This window comes from Trachinotus anak, unplaced genomic scaffold, assembly GCF_046630095.1.
Source record: "Trachinotus anak isolate AG129_WGS33_773 ecotype Australia unplaced genomic scaffold, CSIRO_AGI_Tana_v1 ptg000023l, whole genome shotgun sequence".
NCBI classification, from domain to species: Eukaryota; Metazoa; Chordata; class Actinopteri; order Carangiformes; family Carangidae; genus Trachinotus; species Trachinotus anak.
In genome coordinates, this window is record NW_027273874.1 from 6235768 (window position 1) to 6257057 (window position 21290).

Here is a 21290-nt window from a genome sequence, read left to right on the forward strand (position 1 = left end):
TCTTTTTCCACCAGCACGTGAAGCCCACAGACATTTATTTTCACTAATAACTCAATCCTCTAGTGAGCCACATGAGAGTGAGTCATGTTGCTGTGACTCAGTGCATAAAAACACGCAAAAAGGTTCAATTACACTACATCTGGACTACAAAACGTCAAGAAAAGAAAAGTCAGTGAAAGTTGGGTCAAAATCTGGTTTCAGTCACATCTGAGACAGCTGCTTGTGTAGTAATTTTAACACACCATGTTACAGAGTTCGAACAGAAGTAAGAAACTGAAACCAGCATCAGACAGAAATGCTTCACGGATGACAGAGAGGAGGAGAGCGATGACACTTGCACGACTGGGACACAGAACTTGTAATGTTTGCTCATGTGCGTGAGTGTGTCTCCACCAACCTTCATGCCAAAGGTAATGACAGTGATCATCATCTTGAAGAGTAAGGCCAGGGCCAGCTGCCACAGGGCGGTGTAAAGGCCTTTTCCCGCCGGCCGGTCTGCTAGGCTGTTACCCACGCCTGTGTCTGTTGTGTTTGCTGGCTGGAGGTGTGAGTGGAGGGACGGAAGATGAACAGAGAAACACACAGATGGAGGAACAGAGGACGGGCACAGGGAGAAAGACAGAAAAAACACAAACAAAAAAGGTCAAAAATACATTTGAAATTACTTGACATGGTGACAAACCTCAAATTCTGCATTCTCTCTCTCTATACAAACAAATCCAGCTGCTCCCTCACAAAACGCACACGCAGATTCATTATTTACACACAAACACGAGTCAACGAGCTGACCTGTTCGTAGCCGCAGAGCTGAGAGGAGTCGAGCAGGGAGCAGTCGTTAAACAGCTCCGAGATTAGCTCGGAGCCGCTCATCCTGGTGTAACTGTTTGGGTAGGCGAGCAAGGCGGTCAGCGCGGCGACCACCAGCACCTCGATGACGGGGTAGTGACCAAGACGAGTGGTTTTACCTGGGCAGAGAGAGGGAATTCAATTTATAGGTGAAGTGGGGTTAGAAACAAAGCTCCGACTTCGTCAACATGTTAAGTTTTCACTGTAACTTCACCACTCACGTCTCCTGCACCAGGCGATGTTGGCCTTGATGAACAGTGCCCCCCAGAGGCCTCCGAATATCCCCAGCAGGATGAAAGGGGCCAGCTCCACCAGGTGCCACGGGGCATGAAACTCCACGTAGAACAGCACCAGGCGGCTGTTTCCGAACGGGTTGATGGAGCGCAGGGTGAAGGCTGCGACCAGAGCAGCGAAGAACGAGCGCCACAGAGTCTTCAGAGGGAAGTAGTAGCTCACCTGGAGGAGAGAGGAGCACATTACACCTTAAAAAAGAATCTATCACAGTTATTCTCAAATAGAAAGCTGTTTTTGTTTTTTGTTTTTTGACAATATAAATGTATACAAATGATAAAAATGAAATAAGTAGACATAAGTCCGACAATGTGAATATCTACCACATGAATAATATTTAAAAAGGAGGCAAAAGCTCGGAGTAGTGTCATAAAACATTCACAAATAAATGTGTAAATCCGTAGATTAAGATTAGGATCTTTTTCATCACTTTATCTAGTGGTATAAACAAAAATCAGTTTACAATTCTACATAAATTCGCTCACTAAAAAACAAAAAAATTCTTTCATTTTTGAACATTTGGACATTATGCAGTCAAAGCATCCTCAGAAAAAGTCCCAGTATCCTCATCCAACATCTCCCCTGGTGTTTTAATGAAGCTGCCAAGATACAAACACTTCCTCATTGTTTGTTATGTCCGAGTTAGGTGCCAGCACTGTGCGGTTTGCAGCACAGAGTCACGTGTTCAAGAAAAATTAAACAAGAACTGAAAAGTAATTAAAATCTATTCAGATTAGTTTTGTTACTTGGTAGTGATTAAAATAACTGGCACTTGCTCTGACACAGGAAGCACAAGAAAAGCTGATTCTATGTGATCCTGGTATTTGCATCTATCTGCCAAATAGATGCAGACAATATCTCTACTCACTTCTTCCAGGCTGAACAGGACTCCTCCTATGGGAGCACCGAAAGCCACAGACACACCGACCGCTGCTGCTGCTGATAACACCTACATGACAGAAGGAAAACACGTCTTTAAATCACCTCATGTCTGATTAGAAAGAGCCGTAACCTGTTTTCATTTTGTCTTATTATCAGAGCGGGAGTCACTTTTTGTTTGTGTGGTTTGCACAAGCACAATCTTTTTACTGCTGAGTGGACATTTGTGCTTTCAGACAGTAGATCTACTGGATAACAGCTGAGTCACAACAGGCCAGTCTGTTCCTAAGAAGTAGTTCCCTCAGTCAGAAATCAAGCCACCGCCTTCAGTTTGCTCAGAAAGCTGCAGCTCAGCTCCTCAGCCAAAAACATGTGTTCACATCACCGTGGTCTCAACATCTCCACACTGGCTGCTCATTTACTTTAGGATTTATTTTGATATTATTTAAGTTACTTTTAAATACAGACTTGAGCTGGCCCCTCCCTATATTACTGAGCTCTTATGAGCCAGGATGCAGTCTGAGATCCTCTGGTAGAGCATCACTGCTTATTCCATGGTCTGGGTTGAAACCCAAAGGAGACGGAGCCTTTCCTGTCAGGGTCCTGAATCTTTGCCAGAAGAGTTCAGACTCTCAGATTCAGCTGTTTTATTTCACCTCTCAAGAGACACATTTTTATAATAAAAAAGCTTTTATTGTGGGATTTCTTTTTAATTTAATTTACATTTTACTTTGATTTGTTTGGATGTTTTATATTTGACTCATCTGAAGCATTTTGTTGCTCGTATTGAAAAGTGCTAAACAAATAAAGTCTTATTATTATTCCCAGTGCTTTTTGTGATAAAGGCTAATTTTACAACAGTGCATTAGTGCAATTGGGCATCATTTAGTCTATGAAACGCCAGAAAATAGTGAAAAATGGACATCACATGTTCCAAGAGCTCAAGGTTAAGTAAAAAATTGTTGTTGTTTTTTTGTTCAACAAACAGACCCAAACACAGAGATGCTCCATTTACAAGAGAGGAAAACAGAGAAAAGCAGCACATCTTCAAAGCTGGAGAGGCTGGAGATGAGAAATAAAGGCATTTTGCTTTTAATAATATTCTTGACTTTTATCTTTCCTAACTGTTTTTTCTGGTACAACAAAGAAAAACATACAGGCGGTAGGTCTTCACAGCTGGAGATGTGAAACAGGCATTTTGATTGAATGTTCCCTACAGTGTTTTTTTAATATACTGACGGCTTTACATCAAGGAGCTGCTGCATATCTTTCCATTGTTGAATAAACTGAAGACGGCTCCAGACTTTTTAATAACATTGAGCTCATCACACTTTCCTTTCAGGCAGACCAGGAATGCAAGCTGATCTACTGGTTTAACATCTTTTATCTTTCTAACTCCGCTGCGGAGACGCCCAATGCTACAAACCTAAAAATAACATCCCTCATTATTTGTCACCTCACTCACACCGCCTCGGAGCCTACCTCTCGCCGCTTGGCCTCGTTCTTGCGGTATTTGGTGAACAGATGACATAGTATATTAGCGCAGCAGCACGCTACGTGCACCAGAGGGCCTTCCTTCCCCAAACTGAGCCCGGAGGAGACAGCTAAAACCAGGGTGATGGTCTTGATGATCAGGGTCCACTTCCCCAGGTAGCCGCGGATGATGAAGCCACTGAGGATGGTTTTAATCTGACAGAGAGACGACGATAAAGAGAGAGAGAGAGAGAGAGAGAGAGAGAGAGAGAGAGAGAGAGAGAGAGTGTTTGTATGTACACGGATGAGTTTGTGTGTGTGGAGGGGATCAGGATGTGTTTGCACCCATGTGTCTGTTTATGCTGGGGAGGGATCAGTTTGGATATGAGTGTGTGAGCGTGTAACCAAGAAAGAGAGAGTGTAAACATTGATAAAGTGAAAGTGAAGTTTGTGTTCTGGATATTATTCATCTTAATAAGCAGTTATTCTGGTGTGCGTGAGGCCTCGTTCCACGAAACGAAGGCGGGGGCGAGGACAAGGGCGTTTGTGTGTGCAGGAAGGAGCTGTGTTTGTGTGTTTTGATCTGTGTATATATGAAATCAATTTGGATTGTGTTTGTGCTCAGTCAGGTTTTCCACTTGTATTTTCCAGAGGGCGAGGCAAATTCTTCAGCTTTCAAACTTCCTCAGAAAGTGAGTCAACGAAACAGAAGAAGAAAAAGTAAACACTGACAGAGGGATGGCAGAGAGCTGGATGATAATAAATAAATAGAAATAAATGCTGTCATAGGGAGGAGCAGGGTGGGCCTACAAAATGACTTCAACAGTAAACAGAGCTGAAGAAAACATGTAGACATCAGATCCTATTGTCATTTTGATACCAAATAGATTGGAGCAACGTCAGAAACACTGAAACACTGAATAAAAGCAAACTTCTACAAACTGTTTATTCCTGCAGCTCCGTCTTTGGCTTTTATCCAAAGACATAAACATATATAAGCTGCAAGAATAATTACATGTAATTACCTTAAGCTACAAATCCTGTTCATCATCCTGCTGAAATCCTGCCCATGAACAAACGTGCAGTACGAAAGCAAATGAAGCGTGATGCTTTAAAGTGCAGCCTCACCTCTGGTATTCCTGAGCCACATGCATATGGAGCGAAGGCCCTGACCAGCGCGACAGCCAGGAAGGAGAAGAGCAGCGCCCAGAAGATGTACATCAGATAGTTCACGATGTAGGCGAACGCACCCTGCAGGGGAAGCAAAAACACACACACTAAGTGGATGTTTCTCAACATGCAAAAATCCAAAGCTATAAATCATAAAGAAAACATCAACTTTGTATCATTCACTCAGCGCCTGCACTGAGCACTGGTGTTACCCTGTGTCATTACAGCTTACAGCCATCAGGTGGAACCAAAGCACCATACAACCTTCCTCAGAGGCATGGGCGCTGTGAGTGTGTGGGGTATGACATTTGTTGTTGTATGTATTTATGAGTAAGAGGGAGCATGACTGTACATAAAACATAAGGGAGACACAATGCAACAGGTAGCGCTCAGCTTTCATTTTTCATTCACACATTTGGAGCCAATAAACTCATATATTTATATAGTTTATAAGCCCAATTTTTGCTCTGTCAGTCCACTAAAAGATAGGCTTCAGAAGAATTGGCTGGTAAATGTGAATTTCATGGATCTGATCATGCAGAAGAAACATTTTCCAGCTCTGCAGCTGAGGTTTTCTTATGTTCTTCTACCTCTGATGTCCCCGTGATGAGCTCAGCCCAGCTCTGCCACTGCGGACACTGGTCCCTCTCCTGGAATGTCGTCTCGTTGGACTTCCAGCAGCAGTGCTCGTGGTTGAACCAGAAGCCAGCGAGACACACGCCACCTTTCAAGTCTGTCAGCCAGTGGGCTGCGATGTCGATGCCGCCAGCCAGAGCACCTGGAGGAGAGAGGAAGGAGAGAGAGGAAGAGGAGAGAGAAGGTTTTCACTCCACTCAAACACCACGGATGCAGATTTTTTTTTTTTTTTTAGGTTAGTTCTGCCTTATGTTCTGGACGATATCTAAACTTTTAAGCTTCTCTTGCAGAAAACAACTAAAAAAGGAAAGAAAATTACCTGCCAGGCTTCTAGCAAATGTAATTAACATTCATTTTCTTTATAAATATGTCACCCTGCGTATTTGCAGCCATGCTAGTGCTACTTTGTGGCTTACACCTGCTGTCTGTCACCACATGGGAATTAACCTTCAGCTGATGCAGGCAGCACAGAAACGAGAGGAAAGGTACAAGCAGCACTGACATTTTGCCATGCAGGTAAATTTTATTTACACAGGTTAACTAAACACGTTACACGTTTCCACGACCAGAAGAACCAGGTGCCTGAATGTTAAATAACAGATCATTTAGAGATAAGATGTACTCCGTCTGGTTGAGAGACGGGCTTCAATACGGTTTAGTGTGATTGTTCTGTGCCAGTGCAGCAGTGCACGTGCACCGTGCTGTAACTTTTAGAACAAAACACTGCACTTGTCTGGCTACACAGAGAGTTTGGGTTGTTGTGGTTTTTAGCTGTGTGCCATTGAACGTTACCGCCCACATGCAAATGAGGTGAGGGGAGTCTGGCTTGTGGTGTGCTGAGCTGTAAAATAAATAACATACCTTTAAAAATAAATCCAACCACCCAGTGTTTTTCCAGAAACAATGCGACATATGGTGTGTGTGTGTGTGTGTGTGTGTGTGTGTGTGTGTGTGTGCACTACCTGACATGAGTCCCACCAGCAGCATGAGCAGCCACCCAGAGAAGGCATCACTGACGCTGTGCAGCAGAGCCACAGTCGACTGTCTGCTCTTATTGGTGATCTGCATGGAGACAGAGATGAAGGGGTCAATATCTGAAAGTGATCATCATCATCATCATCATCATCATCATCATCATCATCATTAAGTTGCTGTTGTTGTTCATATCCTGTATTACATTACATTAGTGATAATTTATATCCATGTTGCTGCTTCAGTGCTAAAACAAAAGCCACTGATCTCAGATACTCTCGTGTACATGGCTTTTTACAGCTTTACAGCTTTTATTTTGTATTTTTGTTTGGTTTTTTTATGCTCATTGATCTGCTGCTATAACACTTCAGTTTCCCACATCAGGATCAGCTAAGTGTCTCATCTATCAGGCTGTGGAATTGGACCACAAAGTCCAAAGGCATCCACTCCTTTACAAAGCAAGGGGCATAATTAGTTCTCCAGTTTCCATGTGTGAATATGTTGTGCAACACAAACAATACAACAACAAGCAGCGAGTGAAGAGCAAGATGCCACTCTCTGCATAAACAGAGGTTCGACATGGTGCTTGTTTCCTGTTCCAGTGACCACAATCTGGAGTTCAGACTTGACACATTCCTATTCATGTCTGTGTGTAGTATTTGATTCCTCATGTGGAGTTTCACAATAAGAGCTTTATCCATAAACTGCTGATTAGAACTTTAATACCCTGCTGTGATTCATCACCTTCACTAAAGTGAAGTAAACAGGTCTTTCTGCTGACTGAACTTCAGTTTGCCGTCCTCTAAAAAACACACAACGCTCTTCTTCATACCTCTCTGTGTCTGTCGCGGTCCTTGCTCTTCTCTCTCACCCAGTCGATGGTGTTGAAGTCTTCGTAGGTGCCCAGTCCGGGCAGCGGGTCCTCCAGTGGATCCACAAGCTTAGTGGGGCCGTTACCGTTCATACCGGCTGCTCTGCTGCTGCTGCTGCTGCTGCTGCTGTTGTACTCCTCATAACCTCCTGGGAAAGAGGGAGAGGGAGAGGGAGAGAGAGAGAGAGAGAGAGGGAGGGAGAGACACACATTTTAGTCGCACAATAACATCGTCACTCACAGACACCAGCCTCTTGTTTGCTACCACACTGTTCCTCCCTTTATGCTCTGTGTTCATATTGTTCAGCGTTATTGAAATCCTCTTATTGAAACTGAACTTTGATGTTACTTGTGTTTATTTTGTTTGTTTGTTTGTTTGTGTGGTCAGAACTCTGAGGTGTCAGAGCTCTCCTGTTTCCCACACATGCACCGAGTTTCTTTTGATCTCAGTGTGACGCTATTTCCAAATAAGCCAATATCTAGTCTATAATCAAAGATGGGCACAAATATAACTATGGGCAAGTCACAAGTTCAGCAACATAAAGCCTCAATGCAAGACTGCAGATTTAATTACACCTCACAAAATACAGCTGGTCACTTTACCTGAAGTCCTACACATAATGGCAGAAGTGGAAGTTTGATTATTTACGATCGGAGTTGAAAACAAATGGCTGCACAAAGTGTGAAAATTCTTTGGAGACTGTGTATTAGGAGCAGCTGTTGAGATATTTTGGATATCAATCAAAAAAAAATATGACTGAACAATGTTGGATGTGCAGTGGGGCAAAAATCAACACTGTTGAAAAATCAATAACCTGGAGTTCACAACTCAGTGCATCTAAAATTCCTACACCACTGACTCATGCAGAAAGAGCCTTGAGAAAGTGCTAGGGGTAGCAAACTGTTACTGCAGAACAGTGCACAAAAGAGCAACGCAAAATGTGTATTGTAACCTGTTGCTGTTATATTGATAACACCGTTCTTTAGATGGAAAAAAAAAAAAAAAAAGCTCCAGCTGCATTTCTCTCAAGTGGCCCACAACAAAGGAGCTTCAGTACGTGGCAGAGTTGGAGCTGCAGTCAGCACCAAATACCAGACAGCAGCAACCACTCAAAAGCAGCGCTCCACAGAAACAGGAAATGTCAGCCCACAACAGAGCAGAGCCGAGGCTGGAGACAAGTCATCAGGCAGACGTAAAGAAGTTTTCATTTGAGTATTAATCTAAGACATGATGCAAATGTAAATAATGGAGATGGAGGAGGCGCTTCCTGTCTGTTGATGAGCTGATGAGGATCTAAAAGCTAGATGATAGACACGAGTGTCACTCAGGTGTAGGCTCTGTTGTAGCTCGCTGCTGCAGGAGACCTTAAAGCTCGTGCAACCACATCTCACATTCACACATGAGGTGGGAATAACAACGGCTGCTCTGATTGATTTCCTTCACGTTTTCTATCTTGAAATGATGAAATCTTCAGCATCTTTACATCGCTTCACAAATGTCAGTGACATTTCCAACATGACACTGAGGGAGGGGGAAGCTGCCACGCATTAAAGCGAAAGAGGCATGTACACACCTGGGCCGACTAGTTCGACTGGTTTTAAAGATGAATCAGCTCCAAGAATGTCCCAGGTGAATGAATTAAACGCTCTTTGTCTGTCTCTGTCACCGAGACACCAGCAAACAAGAAAACCTGTCACATTAAAAAATCAACCTGTTTCTATTCCAACTAAAATAACTATACAGCAAATTCCCCCAAACTGCTTCTGCACTGAAAAACTACAAGTGTACATTTAATACTTTACATTATTGCTGAATTAATAATCACATTCCATAATTATTTCCATCATAGCTACAAATTCGGTTGATGAAAGTGATCTGTGATATCAACTGTGAATTCCAGCAATACTCCACGTGTGATAACAGACAAACAGAAGTGACAGTTTTTCACATGTCTGAGTCACTTCTATGAATTAGAAGGGAAGTCAGAGTACACTGAAAACTAAAGAAAAGAACCACTTCCTCATAAAGTCACTCCTGGATAAAAAAATTCTTCATGCCCACTTCCCTCAGTTGTGTACTGGAGCAGCTGGGGGTTAAAGTGCCTTGCTCACAGGTAACCTGACAGCACCTCATGTGACTGAACTGTTTATTGTTTGTATCTTAGCCAGGTTATTCCTTCCTTAGGTTACAAAACTCTGTCTCCGGTTACGAAACACATCACCGGCGACGAGTTTACAAAGACAGGAGTCAGCTGATAGTAATGAAAACTGTAATGTAACACAACCCAGGTCTTAACAAGATGACTGGAGGGAGGGCAAAGGTTAACAACAATCACACTTGGTTAGCACTTTAAAAAACAAAGGGACATAATGGTTGAAGTTCAAATGAATGAATTTGTTGGTGAGTATAAAGATGCGTATTTGTCAGCAGGATTACACAAAAAGGACTCAACCGAATTGCACCGAATTTGGCGGAGGGGTGGGTCATGGGCCAGTGAAGAACCCTTTCAATTTAGGGGCAGATCTGGATCACTTACAATAAATCTGAATTTATTTTCTCTGAAGTCTGGTGTATCTTGTTTGACACTGGCCTTGGTGGGGATATAGAGGGTCCTTCTGGTCTTTCACCTTATTCGTGACAGCCAAAACAAAGACCGAGCAAAGCCTTGAGAAGTAACCCACACACGCTCGGAAAGAATAACACCAACAGGAATTTGTCATTTGCAAGTCTTAAAGGATCACATGTGATGCAAGGACACAGAAACGAAAATATTCAGCCTAACACACAAAGGAAATTAAGATTAAACCAAGGTAATTTTCCTTCTGTATTATTTTAATTACAATTTGTCATTTTAATTGTCATACAGCTTAGATTGTATTGTAATTATTCTTGAGCTATCTGTTCATAAATTGAGTTATTCAGGTTTTTTGTACATTCAGGTCCCTCTCATAAATTAGATTAGAATGAGATTCGCCTGAAAAACAAAGTCAATAATAATAATAATAATAATAATAATAATAATAATAATAATCAAATGTGTTTAAAAAAAGCTGTTAATATTCAGGAATGAACTCACATAAAAGGCAAAGCCAACAGAAGAAAACAGTGCAGTTATGAGTTTGACCTCAGCTGTGTGGTCACGACCGAATAAAAAGACACAACAGCTTCTATGTGAACAACAACCTCTGATGCGAATGAAATTGGAAATAAACCAACACACACATACACACAACACACAGATAAGAGTGTTTTCAATTTATCATGTATCTGTTGTCTGTTGACCTCTGTGTCAAATCCAGCGACTAAAACAGCTGTATACACAGGGACAGACACACACACAGGCTCTACAGCACACAAACACTGACCACATGACTCCGAGGTTGATGGGTGGTAAATGTTCTTAATGATTAAACGACACAGTTAAAGGTATCAGCTAAATCACAATAAAGCCACTTTCTGTTGTAAAACTTTAGGCAATTAAAACGCATTTAACAGCACACACACACACACACACACACACACACACACACACACACACACACACACACACACACACACACACACACACACACACACACACACACACAGTAGCTGTGGTGAAGCTCAGGAAATACAATCAGCTGCAAGCGAGAGAGTGTGTCAGGAGATGAAAACAGTCTTTCCTTGAATTCCAGCTGCATTTAACACTCACGTCTCATTTACAACAGCCTGTGAGCAGAGTACAGCCTTTCTCAGAAAACTCCACAGCTACAATCGAAGACTCAAACTCACCGTTTTCAACCAGCTCCTCCTCATCCAGCTGCTTAGTCCAGAACTCCCAGACCATATTTTATTCCTGGACCCACACCCCCCCCCCACCCGCAAAGCACAGCATCCACAGGCAATGATACAACTCAAACTGGGAATCTCTTCCCTCATCTGAACTCCACTAGGAAGTGGACTCCAGCAGAGCACACCCACAGAGCTTTGCAGCTGAGTAATGATTGGCTAATTTGTCTGGGAAGTAGATGATGGCTTGCTGAGCCGGTGGGAAATGGTTTTAATAGGCTGAGGGTGTTCGTGAGCTCTCCCTGATTGGCTGCAGTGGGTGGCTGTGTAAAAATGAGGTAACATGTTTATAAGGTCTTTGACCCTTTGAATCCTGTGGGACTCTGATGTCTGTCAGGAAGAGAGATTGTGTGACACAGTGCTTGGTGACAGGGTCAGGTTGTGGCTCCACTTTCTTTCTATTCCGTCCATTCAGGGAGCGAAACCCTTTGAAATATCAAACACTGAAAAGCTGTGAGAGAAATCTGAAAAATCGGATGTAATATTTGAAAAAAGCGACAGCTATAGTTCACAAAATGAATAGCTGCGCCTGGTTCAAACAAACCAAACTGCACTCCAAGTCAGACCTGGTATGAAAATGAGTCTTCAGTGATCCGATCACGAGTGGGCAGCTCTACGTACGTCTGTTCACACCTGTTTTTTTTTTTTTCCCCATTCGTTTTTAGGCATTTGTAGAACAGTGGAGAGTGACAGGAAATGGGACAGAGCAGGGGACTGACATGCAGGAACGAATATGTCTGGCTGGGAGTCAGACCAGGGACCAGCCTGCTCAGCACTGGTGCCCACACAGTCTGCATCCTCAGCTACCAGGTCGCCTCCCACACCTGGTTTAAAACCAAAAGAATGTGGTCTTGAGTGATCAGATCTCAAATGCGAATGCGTCTTGGGTGTGTTCACGCCTGAACTGAGACAGATGTTGATACCAGGTCTGAACTGGGCCAGCGAGCCTGAATGATGAACCTAAATTCAGACCTCAGTGGTGCTTACCCTCTGCTGTGACCTCAGGAGAACTGTTACCTTCCTTCCTCTCACACAAAAGTCATACTTACAACCCCATGAGATATAGAAAACTGTATATTTAAAGTAGATAGAGCTAAACCACAGTCAAATTCCTTTGGCAGTGGTGACTTCTTAAAAGTTGGGACAGGACTGTGGCAGTTTAACTCTTTACTTTCTCACTGATGGCTTGGTTTTCTTGGGGGGGGGGGGGGGGGGGGGGGGGGGGCAAAGCCAAAGACAGTTTTACAGCATAAATGGCCTTTCTGCAAAAACGAAGTGATTTGACTTGTACTTTGAGACAGAACAAAAAAGCATGTCTACTCGAGCCTTAGAGAAATGAAAATGAATGAAATGGGTTCTTTCAGTTGTAGAAAGCACAAGAGGAGGTTTCTGGCACAGCTTCACCTACTTGAAGTGAGCACAAAGACGGAAAACAGTCTGTCGCAACAGTCACAACTGCACTGCAGACACGTGAAGTACTGAGAGTAACTAGAGACCCTGATGAAAAACCACAAGCCAAAATGTGTTTTTCTCAACATGACAAATTAACAGGAAATACAAGTGGTAAGCTGGTGCCAAACAGTCATTTGTGCCGTGCAGGGGTGCTACGGAGTTTCATTTAAAATGTCAGTCAAGCAAGTGAAAGAAAATGTTCTTTCCATCCACTTTCTATGCACGTGGCCAAGCAGGGAGGCAAACCCAGCATGCACAGAGAGAGACAGAGAGGTACACAGTCCATCACAAAGTTCACAGATAAACACACACACACACTAATAAAGAAAACAGGACAACATGGTGGTTCTGTGGCACAAATACACAAGAATCTGGTCGACAACTTCAACTGCAAAAAGAACCGTGCAAACTGATCCAGTGTGTAGCTGCACCGCTCATAAAATGGGTCAGTTCCAGCAAGAGATGTCCTGCAGAGCTGTGTGTGTGTGTGTGTGTGTGTGTGTGTGTGTGTGTGTTTGTCCCGAGGGGCTGAACATGACTATAATCTTACATATTTACAGAAGGAGCAACACACACCCACCCTTAATTCCTTACAGAAAACTCGACACACTCTCTCCATCATATGACCGCAGTGCTGTCTGCCAAAGCCTGCGCAGTGTGTTATCTACTGCAGAGTGATTTACACACACACACACATATATATAAAAAAAAAAGGCTGACAGCAAGACAGTTACAGACACGCACACACACACAGTCTCCAGCAAGGGTTTGAACTTTGAACTCCTAAGGTCTGGTTGCCATGGGAACTGGCGTCTCATGTCACCCCCGTGATGCAAAACAAGCGTCTGTGGAACACGCTGATACCGTGGACTGATGTGACTTCGAAAAGTGGAAGATTTTAAAATCATATTTACTGGGTCAGAGGAAATTGAATAAAGATGGAATGTCTCTGCAGTTGATTCAATTAATTTTCATAAAGGTTTCCACATGCTGGAAAGAAACTTTAAAAATCATATGACGCAACTCTGGAGCAGCAGGACCACAGAGAAAAGCTTCATACAAATCTGGCTCGGACATTACAGGAGAGGAAGCAAAGGAGGAACATCTGAGGAATTCTGTCGCTGGTGTTTTGTTGAACCGAAACCGATGATACAGCCTGAACTAATGTGAAAAACATTGATGCGGAAAAAAATGAAAGTGGATTCATCGCTGCTATCTGCAGCGTTTTTGTAGAGCCAAGAGCCGTATGTCTTTATCAGCACAAAGCAGCTTTTAAAAAACTGTTTTAGCAACATATCTTTACACACTGAGGCTGGGTACTGAACCTAAACACCTTTTTGAAATACCAAACGAAACAGGCAGCAGTATTAATCAAAATGCGTCAAGTCCTGAAAGTTGACATCGACTGCTTGATCTACGACAGAAAACTTTTCTAATTCAAATTAGATTTAGGCAAAGTTCTTTCTGATAAAAAGTGGTTTGTCATACTTTATTTATGAAAGAAAAGGTTCATACATGTTGATACCCACCAGATTTAGGTGTCAAGACATCAGCTTTGGTAGTTGATAAAACTCTGGTATCGTTACACCACTGATATCAAATTAGAGCTGAAACGACCAGTTAATTAGTCGACTAGTGAAGGAAAAGTTGGAAAAAAAATGCATCAGCAACTGTTTGGATGATTAAAGTCATTTTTTATTAAACATTTTCTGGTTCCAGCTTCTCAAAGTGAGGATTTGCTGATTTTTTTTACTTTAAGCTTTAAGACTGTTTGTCACATAAAAGCAGAAATTGTGGTTTTGGGAACTTGTGTTCAGCACTTTTCACTTTTTTCTTAATATTCCATATTTCACATTTCTAACAATCAATTCATCTAGAAAACAGGATGTGAATTAATATTGAAAGTCTTGGTTATTTGCAGCCCTGTTTCACAGGATACCCAGCTCTTCATAATGTAAAGATTAAAACAACCATTAGTGCTCGAGGCTCTTCTCAGTGGCCATGACTGTGAGTCACACCTTGTAAAGGTTGGGTTTGATAATGACATTGATGCCACTTGCCTGTCTGGGTTAACCAACCCTTTACTTTTGTTTTTCTATTAGAAGCTTCACTTCACCTCTGACTGAACCAGTGGAGCTTGTTGGGGTTTACTAGTGACTCTGTGGTTACACTGGCAGCTCCCAGCTGTATGAATGTGAATGTGAAAGAGGGCATTGCAGTAACAGGAACACTATGTGTACTAAGCAAATCCCTTCTTCCTTGCATGGATGTAGGAGGAATTTTTACGACGACAGAGGCAAAGCCGAGACCGATTAACAGCTGTTATGAAATTCACGGCTTTCCAAATGTCCCCGGGCGACCTCTACTCGACCCAAAGTCTGGAGAAACCTGCGTTGTGAGCTAAGTTTTGAAACATCCCATAAGAAAAGAGCCGGGATAACCCAGGTCAACGTTTAACTCCGCAGTTTATTGGTCTTTTAAAAATCTGCTCACCTAAAAAATGGCTGCTTTTCCTTTTATTCATCTGAACCACTCACTCATCTCTTTTCTATTTTTTCACCTTCCGTCTTTCCTGTTCCACCCAATTCCACACAGTCAGACACACTGTTCCCTGAGCTGTGACTCATGCCCTGTCAATCATTATATCCTGTTGTCACCACCAGTTAAAGCGCTGACGGCCTCACTAACGAAGCCTGCTGCCTGCAACACTGAGGGGGATGTCATGTCAATACAGCTGGCAATAAAAAGATTATTGGCAACACTGACAAACTTTAGTTGTACACCTGTGATAAACCAAAGGAGTGGACACAAACAAATTAACTGCAGTAAAAAGGGTAATGTAAGCAAACCACAAATGCAAAAGCCTCATAAACCACAAAAACAAGAAAAAGCAAATGAACTCACACATTGAGGCCAGTTTCCAGAGTTTACCCAGTGAGTGAAGTGTAGCTATAAAACATATACTGTAGTAAGAGCGATGTTCACCTCATGTTGCTTTTTGCTTTGTCATTTTGGCGGGGAATTCCCTCTCACAAAATTTGGTCCAGTTTTCTTCCTGATGCGGTTTTTGGGTGAATTTTTCCACCTCCTCGAGGCTGGATGAGATCCAGTCACATCTATAAACTACTTTTTCCCCTTGATAATGATTTTGTGAAAACCTAAGGGACTCCTGTAGTTCTTAAAGGTCCCACATATAAAGGTAGATGTCCACGTGTTTTTTAATTAAAAACAACAGGTCTAGGTTCTGTATTAATACTGTGAAAGTATCAAAGCCTCAGTCCACAGATAAATGCACACAGCCTGTATTCAGAAACTGAGCCTTAAAACCAGCCGTCAGGATTTGGTTTCTCTGAGTGTTTACCTGAAATCTGCTATATTTTTCACTCAGAAACCAGTCAGCCAATCAGAAGAGAGGCTCAGGTCCTCTCTTCTGATTGGCTCACTGGCCTATTGTTGCCAGAGCTCCAGAGAGAAGCCTGGGAGAGGAGATATAAAACTACACTGAGATAGTTTCTGGTTCTTAAAACCACAAATATATCTTTTGAAGGAGATCAACACTTACACAATATTTACTGGCTGCGCAATCATTTTTAAAAAGTGTTTCTCAATAACACATGAGCTGAAACAAGATGCGTGTGTCACTAGTCATTTCGAGATCCAGGCCACAGCTATCTCTCCATCTGTTTCCTCGTCAATAAAACATTACGCAGATGACAGCGGGGGGTCAAGTGGTGTCAACAGTCAACACTTGTAAATGTTGAATGCTCACATTTTACCAGAACACGATGGTGCAGTATTGATGTTGGAGGATATGGCGTGGATAACTATGAGGTGAAGTGTTGAGCAGTTAAAGACCAATAAATGACCCGCTAATTATGGTACATCAGTTAGCAGTTGTAAGTACACAATACACATCTGTTCCTGGGTCAGTATGTGGTCTTAGCTCCAAGTTTCGTCTTCATGCATTTTTGCTGTTGTCAAGTGGTGTTATCACATAGTTTCTGTCTTTGTGTTCTTTAAAAAAAAAAAAAAAAAAAGGGAACAAAGTGAGACGACGGGGACACGCAGCAACACGCTCACTTTCTGCAGAGAGCGCAGGTTCTCCTGGGAAAGGTGGTCGTTCTTCTGATAACACAACAAAATCTGAGCTACAGCGACTCTTTTAATGCTTCAGTCTGTTCAAGAGTTAGTTCATCCAGCAAATACTCTGCAACAGGGGCAATTAGAGGTTGCTGCCTTGCTCAGAAACAGCACTGTTGCACATTAGTGGTCAGCAGAGGGATCAGAGGACCTTGATTTTAATCCCTCCCTAACCCAAACTCTCCTCTCTAAACCCTGGAGGCTAATGAGCCCCTGAACATCAGGTTACACACGGCTGATTACGGCTGCACCGAGGACGGCTTTTAAGGAGACTTGCTTGGCAACGAGTTCAAGTGCACGCTAATGAGCTGTTAGGGAACTGAACAACACTCGCCTCAAGAGGGAAAAGAAAAGGAGGAAGTGTGAGCTGAAATGCCCTAAAAAAAAAAAAAAAAAAGGCAGGAAATAAAATGCGAGTTCAGATGATGTTAATCTAAACGGTCACAAAAGGCTTTTTGCTATTTGAGACACAGCTCAGAATGCATGTTTTTGTCTAAATTTTGGATGTCTGCACGAGCTGACTTCTGCCATCGGAGATAAAAACGGCTGCAGAGTAACTTTTAATGATCAATTCTGCGCGGTGGCGGGTGAAATTAAGCAGCCCTCCCGACCAAAAAACCCCCTGATTTCCCCTGAGCCTGACACATAATGATATAATCAGTCTGAGGCCATGAAGCGAAGCACTACTGTCTGACGGAAACATTACTACTCCAGTTTTGCTGATTCTTGAGTTTCTGTCTGAGCTGAATCACATCAGACTCGCTCTCTGGCTTATGATTTTCTTTCACAGCCCGCTGTGTAATTTTTAAAATACAGGGTTGACAGTTTGAAAACAAGGCTGCATTTCTTCTCTCCTCACAAAGCTGACACGGTGGTTCAAACACTGGTTCAGCCCAACGGCGGCAGATTCATTCACTGAGACAGAATCTCATCTCCAGACTTCCTTCCTGTTGGCACAGTTTTCTCTCTCAGTTTCAATTAGTGGGGAGGGCACGATGGTGGTGATGTCGCAGTGACATCAGTAGTAACCAGTCAGACCTGAGATCACTGGCTGTCAATGCTTTTCTCATGGGAATATAAATCCTTGTCTTGCCTGAACATTAATTACAGTTGGAGTCTTATTCTGGCTGAGATCTTGTTTCATTTTAACAGTGGAACAGGCCACGTCACTATGACACCAGCAATAACTGGTTCCAGTCCCATCGTTACAGTTTCCATCGCACTTTACAATGTTTGTCCAATTACTTTTAATGTGCGGGAAAAATCATAATATCTTATCTGCAGAGAAAAGTCAGGAAGAGGCTTGAAATTACGTTTGTGAAGAGCAAACACTGCAATGTTTACACCTGCATTTTAATAAATGAGGCCACGTGTATTGGTAACAATTCAAGAAGCTTTTCTACATAAGAAACAACTTGGACTGTCAGGGTGTTTGTCGCAAAACTACTGGAAGAACAGAACAAGTTTAAGTCAGTATAAGGCGCTGGTTCAGTATCTTTCTGTTTAGACGAGGGAAGAAAAACCCATCAAAATATTGTCAGCAGTTACCAGTCTGTCACTAACACGGACTTAACTCAAAATATTTATTTATTTTTTATCATGTTTTATTGTTTAGTTGTGGTTGGATGGCACAAAACTTTCTGCAACTAAAGAATCTTAAGTGCTTTTATTTATTCCACCTTCTCTATTGGCTCCTCGACAATTCAACTTGGTTGCTTTTATAAAAAAGAAACCTGCTCGCAGTGTAAAGGTTATATTTGAACTTTTCTTAAACGACATCTGAATGCCTGTTTTGGTCTCACATTTTTGTGCTCCTATCTGTTATATTCTGTGTTGTACTTTTAATTCTTCTTGCAACCTAATTATTGTTTATGTCTAATTCAGTGTTGAGCACTTTGTAACGGTGCCATACAAACAAAGCTGCTATTAGTTCACTGCTGCCTCTGCCCAAAGAAATGCCTTTAAGGAACCAGACTCACTTTCAGGGGAACTGAGGCAGGATTTAAACTTCTCCTCAGTACCAACGGACCATCTGCAGTGGGAGGAGGTTAACAGGGTTGTTAATCGATACCAATGACTCAGCGATAACTTTGCCAAGATCTGCAGGCTTCACAAACAAAAAGCTAAAAACCTCTTTTCTCAGGCCAAATATGCACACAACGGTCTTTATCTCTCTGGTCTATATGTTAATATTTTTTATATTTTATATTTCTGTTTGATTTCTGCTCTAATAAAGTAACTTGAAGCTTCTCCTCAGTGAACTCCTGAGGTCTCACAGGACGTCAAAGATGACAGCGGAGCAGTCACCAGTAATGATTAATTTCAGATATCTAACCCTGCAAGTTGTGTTGCATGTGTTGAGTTACATCAGGGAAAAAGGAGTTTGTTGGTTAAGAGAGAGTCTGTGACATCGGTGATGACATCATTAGTAACCGGGAAGCCCTTGTGTAAAAACAGAGAGTGCAAATGTCACAGATTAGAGGAAGTCATCCAGCTTCTACCACAAACACTGCTGATACTATAACTGACTTTAATAGTCGTTTTTCTGCCCTTTTACTGACGTCACACCAAAATACAGTAAATCAGGTGTCAGTTCCACCTTCATGTCGGCAGGGGAGACAGGAGGAAGGAAGAGACATGGCGGGACAGACACAGAGGCTGTCATGTCACATGTCGGGCCTCTGATTCTGGAAAGATGGCATGTTATCTAAAAAAATAAAAATAAATCACACACAGGAGCGCCGGTACAGCCCAATCTCTGTGTGGAAGGAGCTAAAGAGAGCATGTACTCACTGATTATTCAGACGTGTGACCATGACTTACTAGGAGCATGTGACCCCCCCCACACACACACACACACACTCTGTTATCACAGATATATGTTATCAGTAGAGAACTGCCTCAGGGTACTAACAGACACACACTGAACCGTGCAAATGAGCTCATCTCACATGTGGTCACGTGACATTAATGCTGAAGTTTCTGCTCTGACAATACTTAGAGATGACAATGACGTGAGGCTGACAACTCCGCAGCAGACCTACAACACACCGTTTCCTGTGCCATGGATAGTTGAGCGCCGACAGGAAATGAGGGGACAGATGATGAGGCGCTGTAGGACACGCAAAGATTTTTATCTGGGGATGAACCAGGGAAGTTGTGATTACATGATCACTACTTTAAAACACTCATAACGTCCTCACAGGATTTAATGCACATTTTACTTGTTTCAACATTTGAGTGAACTACAGCTGCAAAGATTAGTCAATTAATCAATCAACAGAAAATGCACTGACAACTATTTAAATGATTAAATGATCATTTTTGTAACTTTTTCATGCAACAGTGACAAATTAGGAAAATAAGTAGATAGACTGAACACATATTAAGATCATTACAAGGTCTATGATCACGCCATCCCTTGCAACATGTGGACGGGGCACAAACGGAGCTCACCTGTGCTGAGAGGGGGGACGTCGTCCGTGGTGGAGAAGTCCAGTGTGGCCCCTGCGATGTCCACCATCTCGTCGTCATCATCGTCGCTGGGGTGATGGAGGCCGTCGAAGCTCCCGGTGCAGTACCCGGGGTTTTCCATTCTTCTCCCAGATCCTGTTTACAAGCACAACAAGAGCAGAGCATCCGTTCGTGAGACCGGCCCGCCGCCGCCACAAGCCGCCCCCCCCACCCCGGGTGAATCCACCTTCAGCTGTCGTTACCTCTGCCTCTGCCGCCTGCATGTTTCCGAAACCTGCTCGTCCACAGCTGAAACATCGCCACAGGGAAGCTAAAGCGCCGGTCTACTTATCCCCCTCTCTGACGCGTTTGCGGTCCGGGGAAGTGTTTAGCTTGCGGGCTGGGACGCCCCGCAGCTGCTCCTATCGCCCGGTTCATCGCTGACAGCAATGACAACACATCTCCAGGGAAGTTTTCGCAACCGTTTCCGCCCCTTCTTTGTACTTCTACTCTTCCTATAACTCTGTGGTTACTGGCCGAAAATAGCAGAGCAGAAAACCCGCGGCCGACGGAAAGCCGATTATTAGCCTAGCTTAAAGCGCTTAGCCTAACGGCTCGGGAGCGACCTGTCAAACAAACTGACAGATAAAACCGCTGCGCTAACTGAGTTAACCATTAAAGTGTACGCGGGGTTTCATTAATGAAGAAGGCAGACGCTGACTTAGGGCCTTACTTTACCTGTGAGGGAAGAAAAGCCGCCGTGCGAGCTCAGCGAAGCGGTCTTGTGACTCGGATTTGCCCCGCCGCCGTCTCCCACTAGCGGGGGCTGCTTCTGTCAACAGGCGCCGAGGAAAACTTAAAGCTCCGCGGCTGCAGCTCCGAGAAAGCCCTGCGTCATTATCCAGCATAAACCACGCTTTAAAACAAAAACAAAAAAAAAAAAAAACAAGAGACACACTAAAGAAAACCACAATTGTGTTTTTTGGATGCAAGACCCCCCAGTTATGCCTTGTTTTTGTTACTTAAACTGAATGCGCAAAGCAGTCGTCAAGTTAGAATCAGCATCGACTTCCGTTTACGAATTTAATAAGGCCACATTCCTAAATCATTACCCCGACATCAGAGCTGAATCGTTTCTTCATTTCGAGTCAACCACATCTATGTATTTTATTCATATGCGATTAAATCTTTTTTTTTTTTTTTTTTTTTTAGTGAAATGTCGAATTGTGATGTTTTAATTTGAAGTCCAAAAGCGCTCCATTTCCGGTTGAAGTGCCG

The 21290-nt window shown here is 42.9% G+C and overlaps 1 protein-coding gene across 3 annotated transcripts in view; it reads right to left on the reverse strand.

Moving 5' to 3' along the window:
* The window catches only part of clcn5b (chloride channel, voltage-sensitive 5b), a 33134-nt gene extending 12063 nt beyond the window's left edge, over positions 1 to 21071 (reverse strand). The window contains exons 1-11 of one of the 3 annotated variants that reach the window (XM_071459185.1): positions 20751 to 21071; positions 20016 to 20168; positions 7100 to 7287; positions 6258 to 6357; positions 5250 to 5437; positions 4618 to 4740; positions 3499 to 3705; positions 2006 to 2086; positions 1068 to 1302; positions 790 to 965; positions 398 to 538 (exon numbers count right to left, since the gene is read on the reverse strand). In XM_071459185.1, the coding sequence (XP_071315286.1) occupies positions 398 to 538; positions 790 to 965; positions 1068 to 1302; positions 2006 to 2086; positions 3499 to 3705; positions 4618 to 4740; positions 5250 to 5437; positions 6258 to 6357; positions 7100 to 7287; positions 20016 to 20154 (1578 nt within the window). In that variant the 5' untranslated portion in view covers positions 20155 to 20168; positions 20751 to 21071. Of the gene's footprint in view, positions 1 to 397; positions 539 to 789; positions 966 to 1067; positions 1303 to 2005; positions 2087 to 3498; positions 3706 to 4617; positions 4741 to 5249; positions 5438 to 6257; positions 6358 to 7099; positions 7288 to 10910; positions 11043 to 20015; positions 20169 to 20275; positions 20466 to 20750 lie in introns of those variants that run through there. The other 2 variants (XM_071459184.1, XM_071459186.1) reach the window with 2 other exon arrangements.
* Between the last annotated feature and the right edge of the window lie 219 nt (positions 21072 to 21290).